At 43.8% G+C, this 12,689-nt stretch overlaps 1 protein-coding gene across 3 annotated transcripts in view; it reads right to left on the reverse strand.

Annotated features, from left to right (window-relative positions):
• The window catches only part of LOC110520510 (protein TFG), a 35,385-nt gene that overhangs the window by 12,807 nt on the left and 9,889 nt on the right, over positions 1-12,689 (reverse strand). For all 3 annotated transcript variants that reach the window (XM_036975067.1, XM_036975066.1, XM_021597886.2), the window contains exons 4-6: positions 3,845-3,991; positions 3,134-3,295; positions 1,195-1,323 (exon numbers count right to left, since the gene is read on the reverse strand). In XM_036975067.1, coding sequence (XP_036830962.1) covers positions 1,195-1,323; positions 3,134-3,295; positions 3,845-3,991 — 438 coding nt within the window. The remainder of the gene's footprint in view (positions 1-1,194; positions 1,324-3,133; positions 3,296-3,844; positions 3,992-12,689) is intronic.

Consider the following 12,689-nt stretch of genomic DNA (forward strand, 5'->3'; position numbering starts at 1 on the left):
AGGAGCCTGTAAAACGGCAGCCACCCCCCACATTCTGTCACATGTGCCTCGACACAATCCTGTCTCGGAGGTCTACGGACAATTCCTTTGAACTCATGGGTTGGTTTTTGCTCTGACATGCACTGTCAAGTGTGGGAACTTATATAGACAGGTGTGTGCCTTTCCAAATCATGTCCAAACAATTTAATTTACTACTGGTGGAATCCAATCAGGTTTTAGAAACATCTCAAAGATGATCAATGTAAACAGAATTCATCTGAGCTCAATTTCAAGTATCATAGCAAAGGGTTTGAATACGTATAATTAATAAATAAAATATTTTTTAGGAATTTGCAAACATAAAAAAAATCTGTTTTTGTTTTGTCATTATGGGGTAGTGTGTGTAGATGAGGGGAATAGTGTATTTCATCTATTTTAGAAGAAGGCTGTAACGTAACGTGTGGGAAAGGTTATGGTCTGAATACACTGTATGTTACAGCTACATCAGCATGTAGATATGCAGAGTAACAATACTGTACTGAAAACAGGACTGGGGAACTGGCCAATCCAAGTGTAATATTTAGCCATCCCAGACTAAAATGGAGGCATGAATAAATACCCTACTAAGATGGCAGTTGTGATTTACATTAGATTTAATGTCCAACAGCATGACACAAACAATTAAGCAGGACAACCAATTCCCCCCATTTGTGGTTGACGACAAGTCTGAGCAGTGAAAATCATCTGGATGAAGCCATTGCGACACTGTGACACAATCATAATGTTCTAAATGTCTGTAGAGGACAATGTGGAAATAAGAACAAAAAAAACAACATGCCATTGGCAGGGCAGGGGACTGGAACATCGTTCTGTGATGGGCCCTTTTGCTCAAGTAGTGTTGTCCCGGGCCCTAAAGCTGCCACGCCAGAGAGGTGTACCACAACACATCAACTGGATTAAGGCTGCCCTGAGGCACAGGCCTAAGATCAGTTTAAAGCACAAACTGACCTCTGGTAACTGTCATGGGGTGAACTTGCTCTACCGTCTTGACAAGACAACAGTTTTTTAGGGATCCCAGTTAACCCCAGATATTTGGAGGTGCTAAACCACCCAATGGCTACAATGGCCCACACTGATAACCTCCCTCCCCACCTTGTCCTACATTCATTCATGCAGAGATATGGTGGTAATGGTTACTGTGTGCGTGTTCCTAACCGTCGAGGGCTGCTGGGGGTCCCTGCTGCATCCCTGCGTAGGGGGCCTGTGGCTGGGGGGCGGCGGACGACGATGACGCAATGCTGTCTGGAGTATTTGACCGCTCCACAGACGAAACACCCGGGGGAGCTAGAGAGAGGGAGAGAAAGAGAGGGAGAGAGAGGATGATGAGATTACAGAGCATGAGCAGAGAGAGATAGAAATATATAAAACATATAAATAGAGTTGGATAAATGTAGATAGATTTTTTTCCCCCACAAGGACATACAGGACACTATCCTCTATAGGACACTATCCTCAAAACTCCATACCTAAAACCATGATTTGACAAAATGACCTGAATGGATACTAACTACCAAGGACAGTCGACAAAAAACTTAGAGCAAACAAAAACCTGCAGAAGAAACACAGAGGAAACCTGGAAATACCATCCAACACAAAACTGAGTGAACATTACTCAGTCTGAACCTACTTTTAGAGCCAAAAAGTTAAAGATATTTAATAAGCTTTATATAACAAAATGAACTAAGGCTAATAAGCTGCTAGGACAGAACTGACCTGACCCGGCTGCAACTTCAATTAGCACTGAAGTGTGAAGTGATGTGTGTGAAAACTCTTGAGCCTTAACAATGGCAGCAGTTTCATAGCCTCCCCCACCCAAATGCAGAGGCCGTTGAAGCCCCCTGGCGTATCCCCATGCAGATGTCATCAAAGTACAGTACCCCATGAATATTTAAAATAAAACTGCACGGAATAACTACAAAAAGAAGCTCCTCAAGGACAATCCAGACACACTATTTGCTGACTGCTGCAAAGAGGGGAACAAAAGCAACTTAATTTTCCGCACAGACCATCCCCTGGCATGACACAGTGCTATAAGAGCACACTACCCCTATGTCAAGAGAGAGGGTATTGGCCCAGGCTAGACACTCAGAATACTAGACATTGAGGAAATTGAATCAACTTGTCAACATGTACCCGTCTGGGCCAGTAATGGTGCAGGGCATTCTCATGCACTTCCAGAAGGACCTTTACGGGATAGGCACAAAAGCCAGAAATTGTGTTCCTCATTGGCAAATCAATTCAAGAGAATAAACTTTTTCCCCAACGCACAAGTGGTTATCTCCACCCTGCTACCACAAAAATACTTCCACCCAGCCACCATACAGCAGGTGAATGACAGCATTTCCCAGGACTTTGCCTCAAAACCTAATGTCTACCTGGCCCACCACATCACCCTTTACGACCAGGTCCACCTCTACAAGGCAGCCATCCCAACTTCTGCCAGGACCCCGAAGGACGTCACCCTGAACCGCAGCACCTCACACAGGAGCAACAGAGCATTGGACACCCTGTCCAGACCAATGAGACACCTGCACCGAGAGAACCCACACCAAGAGGACCTACACCCAGACCACAGCGTCACCAGCCACACCCCAACCAGCTGAGAACAACCCAAACAAACCCTGGCCACACCCTATATAGGTCCCCCCAGATCAGCAGACTTCAACATGAGAGCCGCACATATGCCCAGGCCATGAGCAGAGCAACAGGCCCAACCACCACTAATTTTGGGCTCCAGAGTGGGCAGCGGTCTAAGGCACTGCATCTCAGGCGTCACTAGAGACCCTGGTTCGACTCCAGGCTGTATCACAACCGGCCGTGATTGACCCAGCGTCGTCCGGGTTAGTGTTTGGCCGGGGTAAGCCGTCATTGTAAATAAGAATTTGTTCTGAACTGACTTGCCTAGTTAAGTAAAATACAAAAATTGTGCAACCCCCAATCCCCATCCTGCGACAAAGGGGGTATGTATCAGACGCTCAACAGAGAGAGAGAAAAGTGAGAAATCAAACAGGGTGGGGAGTGAGGGCAAGGTCAGTCAGAAAATGGCATAAAAAAATACAAAACAGAAAGTAATAGCAATGATGGGCGGCCTTACCTGAGACATGGTTCTCACTCAGGCCAAAGGCGGAGATGACGTTCTTGCTGACTTCGTCCTGCTTATTCAGGGGGTCGAAGGCCGACATGCTGGCCGCACTGACTGGGACCGGGGCCTGCTTCACCGCTGCCACCACCCTCCCCTCACATACATCCACCGAGTCTGGAGGAGAGAGGAAGTGGATGGGAGGGGATGCATGTCAACACACCAATATACACACATTCACAAAAAATACATTGTCAAATATGCAAATAAGCAGAACGTTCCATTATCTTTTATCATTGAAACATCAACTCCTTACCCCGGATTAGCGGCATAAACATGCCAAAGGAAACACCTCGTAAAAACATTTTTTACACTTCTCTCCTCAAATCCACCTGTTGCTGTCCACCACAAGTCAGCTAGCGAACAACATTGATGCAAAGCATGCTGTGAAAACGCCCCTGGCGTTAAACATAGTGCAGGTGTGGAATGTGATTGGTCCACTGGATTAGAAGCAATGGATGGTTTAGGAAAGAGGACCACCCTTTTCAGGGCTAAATAGTGAAGTTACAGAGAGGGTTTAGGAAGTAATAAAACCAACCAGCCTGTATCTGTGTGTACACTACATAAAGTTATACAACAAATATGCATATCAGTAGATAATTACATGATTTAAAAACATACTTCACACTTGCAAAGACAGAGGTAGGTGTGTGTGTGCGCGCGTACCCGTGTCTGGTGCGGAGGCAGCCAGGCCAGGTTCTGAGGGGGGCTCCAGACATTCCAAGAGACCGTTAATTTTGTTCCTGATGCCAATGAGCTCCTTACGCAGGTACTTTACCTGACAGGACTCCAGAGGTCTCGGCTGACCATTCACTGTGGGGGGAGAGAAGAGAAAGAGATTACCACAGAGATACATAGACTGAACAAAAATAAACACAACATGTAAAGCATTTGAGCTGAAATAAAAGATCAGTGAAATTTAACATTTGCACAAAACGCTTATTTCTCGTAAATTTTGTGCACAAATCTCTCCTTTGCCAAGATAATCCATCCACCTGACAGGTGTGGCATGTGAAGAAGCTGAATAAACAGCATGATCATTACACAGGTGAACATTGCGTTGGGGACACTAAGATGTGTTGTTTGACAAAACTGCACAATACCACAGATGTCTCACGTTTTAAGGAAGTGTGCAATTGGCATGCTGACTGCAGGATTGTCCAACAGAGTAGTTGCCAGAGAATTGAATGTTAATTTCTCTACCATACACCGACCTCCATGTTGTGTAGAGCAGGTATTCCCAAACTGGGGTAAGCGTAATGCCGTAGGGGGTACGCCAAATAAAAATGTGATCCACAATTTAAAAAAATATATACATACTCTACCGTTCACAAGTTTGAGGTCACTTAGAAATGTTCTTGTTTTTGAAAGAAAAGCACATTTTCAATTAAAATAACATCAAATTGATCAGAGATGCAGTATAGACATTGTTAATGTTGTAAATGACTATTGTAGCTGGAAATGTCCGATTTTTCATGGAATATCTACATAGGGTTCCAATGGCACGTTGTGCTAGCTAATCCAAGTTTATCATTTTAACCTGTTAGAGCTCTAGGGGCGCTATTTCATTTTTGGATAAAAAACGTTCCCGTTTTAAGCGCAATATTTTGTCACGAAAAGATGCTCGACTATGCATATTCTTGACAGTTTTGGAAAGAAAACACTCTGAAGTTTCAGAATCTGCAAAGATTTTGTCTGTAAGTGCCCCAGAACTCATTCTACAGGCGAAACCAAGATGATGCATCACCCAGGAATTAGCAGAATTTCTGAAGCTCTGTTTTCCATTCTCTCCTTATATGGCTGTGATTGCGCAACGAATGAGCCTACACTTTCTGTCGTTCGCCCAAGGTCTTAGCAGCATTGTGACGTATTTGTAGGCATATCATTGGAAGATTGACCATAAGAGACTACATTTTCCAAGTGTCCGCCTGGTGTCCTGCGTCGAATTCGGTGCGCAATTGCCAGCTGCTTCTACTTTACCATTTGATTCAGGGGAGAAAGCATGTGTCCAAGAACGATGTATCAATGAAGAGATATGTGAAAAACACCTTGATGATTGATTCTAAACAACGTTTGCCATGTTTTCAGTCGATATTATGGAGTTAATTTGGAAAAAAGTTCGTTTTGAGGACTGAATTTTCGGATTTTTTTTGGTAGCCAAATGTGATGTATAAAACGGAGCTATTTCTAATACACAAGGAATCTTTTTGGAAAAACTGAGCATCTGCTATCTAACTGAGAGTATCCTCATTGAAAACATCAGAAGTTCTTCAAAGGTAAATGATTTTATTTGAAGGCTTTTATGTTTTTGTTAATGTTGCGTGCTGGATGCTAACGCGAAATGCTAACGCGAAATGCTAACGCGAAATGCTAACGCGAAATGCTAACGCTAGCTAGCTACTTTTACACAAATTATTGTTTTCCTATGGTTGAGAAGCATATTTTGAAAATCTGAGATGACAGTGTTGTTTACAAAAGGCTAAGCTTGAGAGATGGCATATTTATTTCATTTCATTTGCGATTTTCATAAATAGTTAACGTTGTGTTATGCTAATGAGCTTGCTGATAGATTTACACAATCCTGGATACAGGGGTTTTTTCATAGCTAAACGTGACGCAGAAAACGGAGCGATTTGTCCTAAACAAATAATCTTTCAGGAAAAACTGAACATTTGCTATCTGAGAGTCTCCTCATTGAAAACATCTGAAGTTCTTCAAAGGTAAATGATTTTATTTGAATGCTTTTCTGTTTTTTTGTGTAAATGTTGCCAGCTGAATGCTAATGCTAAATGCTACGTTAGCCATTAATACTGTTACACAAATGCTTGTTTTGCAATGGTTGAGAAGCATATTTTGAAAATCTGAGATGACAGTGTTGTTAACAAAAGGCTAAGCTTGAGAGCTAGCATATTTATTTCATTTCATTTGCGATTTTCATGAATAGTTAACGTTGCGTTATGGTAATGAGCTTGAGTCTGTATTCACGATCCCGGATCCAGGATGGGGAGATCAGAAAGGTTAAGGGACAAGTACATTAGTGTCTACTTTGAGAAACAGATGCCTCAAGTCCTCAACTGGCAGCTTCATTAAATAGTACCCGCAAAACACCAGTCTCAACATCAACAGTGAAGAGGCGACTCCATGATGCTGGCCTTCTCGTTGCAACTCTGCCTAGAGGGCCAGCATCCCGGGGGTCACCTCTTCACTGTTGATGTTGAGACTGGTGTTTTGCAGGTACTTCATTTCTGGCCATTTTGAGCCTGTAATTGAACCTACAAATGCTGATGCTCCAGATACTCAATTAGAATAAAGGAGGCCAGTTATATTGCTTCTTCAATCAGCACAACAGCTTTCAGCTGTGCCAACATAATTGCAAAAGGGGTTTCTAATGAGCTTTTTAAAAAGGTCAACTTGGATTAGCTAACACAACGTGCCATTGGAACACAGGAGTGATTTTTGCTGATAATGGGCCTCTGTACACCTATGTAGATATTCCATCATTTTTAATAAAACATTTTATAAATCTGCTGTTTCTTTTTCTGCTGTAAATCTGCGTAAGGGGGGGGGTGGTAATGCATTTGATTAGCTGTTCAGGAGTCTTATGGTTTGGGGGTAGAAGCTGTTAATCCTTTTGGACCTAGACGTGGCACTCCGGTACCGCTTGCCGTGATGTAGCAGAGAGAATAGCCTATGACTAGGGTGGCTGGAGCCTCTGACACCGCCTGGTAAGGAGGTCCTGGATGGCAGGAAGCTTGACCCCATTATGTACTGGGAAGTATGCACTACCCTCTGTAGTACTTTGCGGTTGGAGGCCAAGCAGTTGCCATTCCAGGCAGTGATGCAACCAGTCAGTGTCATGACATTGGCCTCTTTGGTTATAGCAAGCCCATCCCCCTCTCCCTGCCTCCCCCCCTTGCCTCCTTCAACTAGGTTGCTGTGGTCAGAGGTCGTAAATTCCTGAGAAGACCTTGCCACATGGCCACATAGTAGAGAGAGGGTAAACTTTCATAGAGGACAAAGGAAATCCTTCCACCTCACAGAACTTGAGGTACGAACAAATTCCATGTTCCGGAGAAAAGTGTAAAAGATCTGTGAAGAATCCAGCTACGAACTGGTCCGTTTGTCACAACTTGGGGAAGCTCATGGGAGATGGTGTGGCCACATTACCATAACACTGTTTATATAATAGCCTCAGATATGAGGTTTACATCTAATTGTTGTATAAGATGAATGAGTGAGGATGATACTGTTTGTATAATTGTGTAATATGATTGTGGACTGTTGAATGAAGAAAAATACAATTCCCTTTTGATTTGAACTAAATTAGAGGACCGCCCCTGAGCCCAGTTAGCATCAGGCCTCCTGGGACAGCCCCTTTTCTGCCATTCCGAATAAAACCCAACTGAGAAATTATCAGCAGACCGAGCTTACCTCAATTACGAGATGGCTAAAGGTTGCAGACCATGATTCTCTCAATCAAGGGAGGACAAAAAGGTTGCAGACCATTGCTGAATCTTTTAACCATACCACGTGGTTAGACTCTTAGACTATCGATACCGACAGAATGGGAACAAGTCTTTGATATTAATTACTAGTCTGCAGCTAGGAATTCGGTATCATTGAACGCGAAGAACGACAACCGCCGAAACATCCATCTATAACGAATGTCACTCTGAACTATCCCCTCTAACCACGAGAGAGAGAGAGAGAGAGAGACGGACAATTCCACAAAAGAAGTGACTTCTTAGTCGACCACCACTTCCCCTTTTTGTCTAACAAGCCGCAATGCCGGTTTAGCCCACTAGGGCACATTCTCCTATCATTACATTTACCTTGTTTGTTTATGCATTTCTGTGAATTACTTAGTTAGTAATAAATAAATGATTTAAGACAATTGATGTATGGATGACTCAGTGAAGACTGGGTTCGTGCAGATAACTAACAATTTACGACGTTTGGAATGAGACTAACGTGAGGTCAAATAAATAATTAATTAATTCGAAGACTAATTGATCAGATAAAATACCTGAAAAGTTATTTTAGGAAATTATAACTTTGTAATCTGAATATTTTTCCTTGGTGCCCCGACTTCCTAGTTAATTAGTTACGTGATTAATCAGTTGATCGCGTAGTAACTAATTAAAACTATAAGTCTTCAGTCAATGATAGTAAAGACACGACATCAGGAGGCTCTCGATGGTGCAGCTGTAGAACTGAGGATCAAAGGCAAATCTTTTCAGCCTCCTGAGGGGGAATATGCTTTGTTGTGCCCTCTTCACGACCGTCTTGGTGTGCTTGGACAATGTTAGTTTGTTGGTGATGTGGACACCGAGGAACTTGAAGCTCTCAACCTGCTCCACTACAGACCCGTCGATGAGAATGGGGGAGTGCTCAGCCCTCATTTTCCTGTAGTCCACAATCAATCCCCTTTGTCTTGATCATGTTGAGGGAGAGGTTGTTGTCCTGGCACCACACGGTCAGGTCTCTGACCACCTCCCTATCGGTTCTCTCATCTTTTGTTCCCTCCGCAAGGCAATCAAACAAGCTAAGCGTCAGTATAGAGACAAAGTAGAGTCGCAATTCAAAGGCTCAGACACAAGAGGTATGTGTCAGGGTCTACAGTCAATCACGGATTACAAAAAGAAAACCAGCCCCGTCGCAGACCAGGATGTCTTACTCCCAGACAGACTAAATAACTTTTTTGCCCGCTTTGAGGACAATACAGTGCCACTGACACGGCTCGCTACTAAAACCTGCGGGCTCTCCTTCACTGCAGCCGACGTGAGTAAAACATTTAAACGTGTTAACACTCGCAAGGCTGCAAGCCCAGCCGCATCCTCAGAGCATGTGCAGACCAGCTGGCTGGTGTGTTTACGGACATATTCAATCAATCCTTATTCCAGTCTGCTGTTCCCACATGCTTCAAGAGGGCCACCATTGTTCCTGTTCCCAAGAAAGCTAAGGTAACTGAGCTAAACGACTACCCTCCCGTAGCACTCAGTTCCATCATCATGAATTGCTTTGAGAGACTAGTCAAGGACCATATCACCTCCACCCTACCTGACACCCTAGACCCACTACAATTTGCTTACCGCCCAAATAGGTCCACAGAAGACGCAATCGCAACCACACTGCCCTAACCCATCTGGACAAGAGGAATACCTATGTGAGAATGCTGTTCATCGACTACAGCTCAGCATTCAACACCATAGTACCCTCCAAACTCGTCATCAAGCTCGAGACCCTGGGTCTCAACCCCACCCTGTGCAACTGGGTACTGGACTTCCTGATGGGCCGCCCCCAGGTGGTGAGGGTAGGTAACAACATCTACACCCCGCTGATCCTCAACACTGGGGCCCCACAAGGGTGCGTTCTGAACCCTCTCCTGTACTCCCTGTTCACCCACGACTGCGTGGCCATGCACGCCTCCAACTCAATCATCAAGTTTGCGGAAGACACAACAGTGGTAGGCTTGATTACCAAAAACGACGAGACAGCCTACAGGGAGGAGGGCCCTCGGAGTGTGGTGTCAGGAAAATAACCTCACACTCAACGTCAACAAAACAAAGGAGATGATTGTGGACTTCAGGAAACAGCAGAGGGAGCACCCTCCCCCCCCCCCCCTATCCACATCGACGGGACAGTAGTGGAGAGGGTAGTAAGTTTTAAGTTCCTCGGCGTACACGTCACGGACAAACTGAATTGGTCCACCCACACAGACAGCGTTGTGAAGAAGGCGCAGCCTCAGGAGGCTGAAGAAATTCGGCTTGTCACCAAAAGCACTCACAAACTTCTACAGATGCACAATCGAGAGCATCCTGTCAGGCTGTATCACCGCCTGGTACGGCAACTGCTCCGCCCACAACCGTAAGGCTCTCCAGAGGGTAGTGAGGTCTGCACAACGCATCACCGGGGGCAAACTACCCGCCCTCCAGGACACCTACACCACCCGATGTCACAGGAAGGCCATAAAGATCATCAAGGACAACAACCACCCGAGCCACTGCCTGTTCACCCCGCTATCATCCAGAAGGCGAGGTCAGTACAAGTGCATCAAAGCAGGGAACGAGAGACTGAAAAACAGCTTCTCTCTCAAGGCCATCAGACTGTTAAACAGCCACCACTAACATTGAGTGGCTGCTGCCAACATACTGACTCAACTCCAGCTCACTTTAATAATGGAAATTGATGGAAATGTTTTTATCACTAGCCACTTTAAACAAGGCTACTTAATATAATGTTTACATACCCTACATTACTCATCTCATATGTACAGTGCCTTGCGAAAGTATTCGGCCCCCTTGAACTTTGCGACCTTTTGCCACATTTCAGGCTTCAAAAATAAAGATTTAAAACTGTATTTTTTTTATAAAGAATCAACAACAAGTGGGACACAAATCATGAAGTGGAACGACATTTATTGGATATTTCAAACTTTAACAAATCAAAAACTGAAAGATTGGGCGTTCAAAATTATTCAGCCCGTTTACTTTCAGTGCAGCAAACTCTCTCCAGAAGTTCAGTGAGGATCTCTGAATGATCCAATGTTGACCTAAATGACTAATGATGATAAATACAATCCACCTGTGTGTAATCAAGTCTCCGTATAAATGCACCTGCACTGTGATAGTCTCAGAGGTCCGTTAAAAGCGCAGAGAGCATCATGAAGAACAAGGAACACACCAGGCAGGTCCGAGATACTGTTGTGAAGAAGTTTAAAGCCGGATTTGGATACAAAAAGATTTCCCAAGCTTTAAACATCCCAAGGAGCACTGTGCAAGCGATAATATTGAAATGGAAGGAGTATCAGACCACTGCAAATCTACCAAGACCTGGCCGTCCCTCTAAACTTTCAGCTCATACAAGGAGAAGACTGATCAGAGATGCAGCCAAGAGGCCCATGATCACTCTGGATGAACTGCAGAGATCTACAGCTGAGGTGGGAGACTCTGTCCATAGGACAACAATCTTGCACAAATCTGGCCTTTATGGAAGAGTGGCAAGAAGAAAGCCATTTCTTAAAGATATCCATAAAAAGTGTTGTTTAAAGTTTGCCACAAGCCACCTGGGAGACACACCAAACATGTGGAAGAAGGTGCTCAGATGAAACCAAAATTGAACTTTTTGGCAACAATGCAAAACGTTATGTTTGGCGTAAAAGCAACACAGCTGAACACACCATCCCCACTGTCAAACATGGTGGTGGCAGCATCATGGTTTGGGCCTGCTTTTCTTCAGCAGGGACAGGGAAGATGGTTAAAATTGATGGGAAGATGGATGGAGCCAAATACAGGACCATTCTGGAAGAAAACCTGATGGGAGTCTGCAAAAGACCTGAGACTGGGACGGATATTTGTCTTCCAACAAGACAATGATCCAAAACATAAAGCAAAATCTACAATGGAATGGTTCAAAAATAAACATATCGAGGTGTTAGAATGGCCAAGTCAAAGTCCAGACCTGAATCCAATCGAGAATCTGTGGAAAGAACTGAAAACTGCTGTTCACAAATGCTCTCCATCCAACCTCACTGAGCTCGAGCTGTTTCGCAAGGAGGAATGGGAAAAAATGTCAGTCTCTCGATGTGCAAAACTGATAGAGACATACCCCAAGCAACTTACAGCTGTAATCGCAGCAAAAGGTGGCGCTACAAAGTATTAACTTAAGGGGGCTGAATAATTTTGCACGCCCAATTTTTCAGTTTTTGATTTGTTAAAAACGTTTGAAATATCCAATAAATGTCGTTCCACTTCATGATTGTGTCCCACTTGTTGTTGATTCTTCACAAAAAAATACAGTTTTATATCTTTATGTTTGAAGCCTGAAATGTGGCAAAAGGTCGCAAAGTTCAAGGGGGCCGAATACTTTCGCAAGGCACTGTATATACTGTACTCTATACCATCTACTGCATCTTGCCTATGCCATTCTGAACCATCACTCATTCATATATCTTTATGTACATATTCTTTATCTCTTTACACTTGTGTGTATAAGGTAGTAGTTGTGGAATTGCTAGGTTAGATTACTCGTTGGTTATTACAGCATTGTCGGAACTAGAAGCACAAGCATTTCGCTACACTCGCATTAACATCTGCTAACCATGTGTATGTGACAAATACAATTTGATTTGTTCAGTGTATTTCCCACAGATCACTCGGACCCATAAACAATTTAAAAACAAATAAAATATTGATAAACTCCCCTTCATGTTAGGCCAAATAACACAGTAGGCAATCACAGCAGCAAGATTTGTGGCACGTTGTCATTGAATTGAGAGCGAGAGACAAAGCGAGAGAGACAGACAGCGAGAGAGGGAGAGAGAAAGAAAGCTAGGGAGGGGATATATTGGGGGAAGAGTGAGAAGAGTACGAGACAAAATAAGTGTGAGACAATATAACATTATTACAGTTCAAATATATAATGGTATGGAACTTCACAATGGTAAGGGTGAGGATCACCTCTTCAATCTCTCTCCACCCACCTTGCAGCATCCCAGAGCTATAGGATACAG

The sequence above is a fragment of the Oncorhynchus mykiss genome, chromosome 3, assembly GCF_013265735.2.
Source record: "Oncorhynchus mykiss isolate Arlee chromosome 3, USDA_OmykA_1.1, whole genome shotgun sequence".
NCBI classification, from domain to species: domain Eukaryota; kingdom Metazoa; phylum Chordata; class Actinopteri; order Salmoniformes; family Salmonidae; genus Oncorhynchus; species Oncorhynchus mykiss.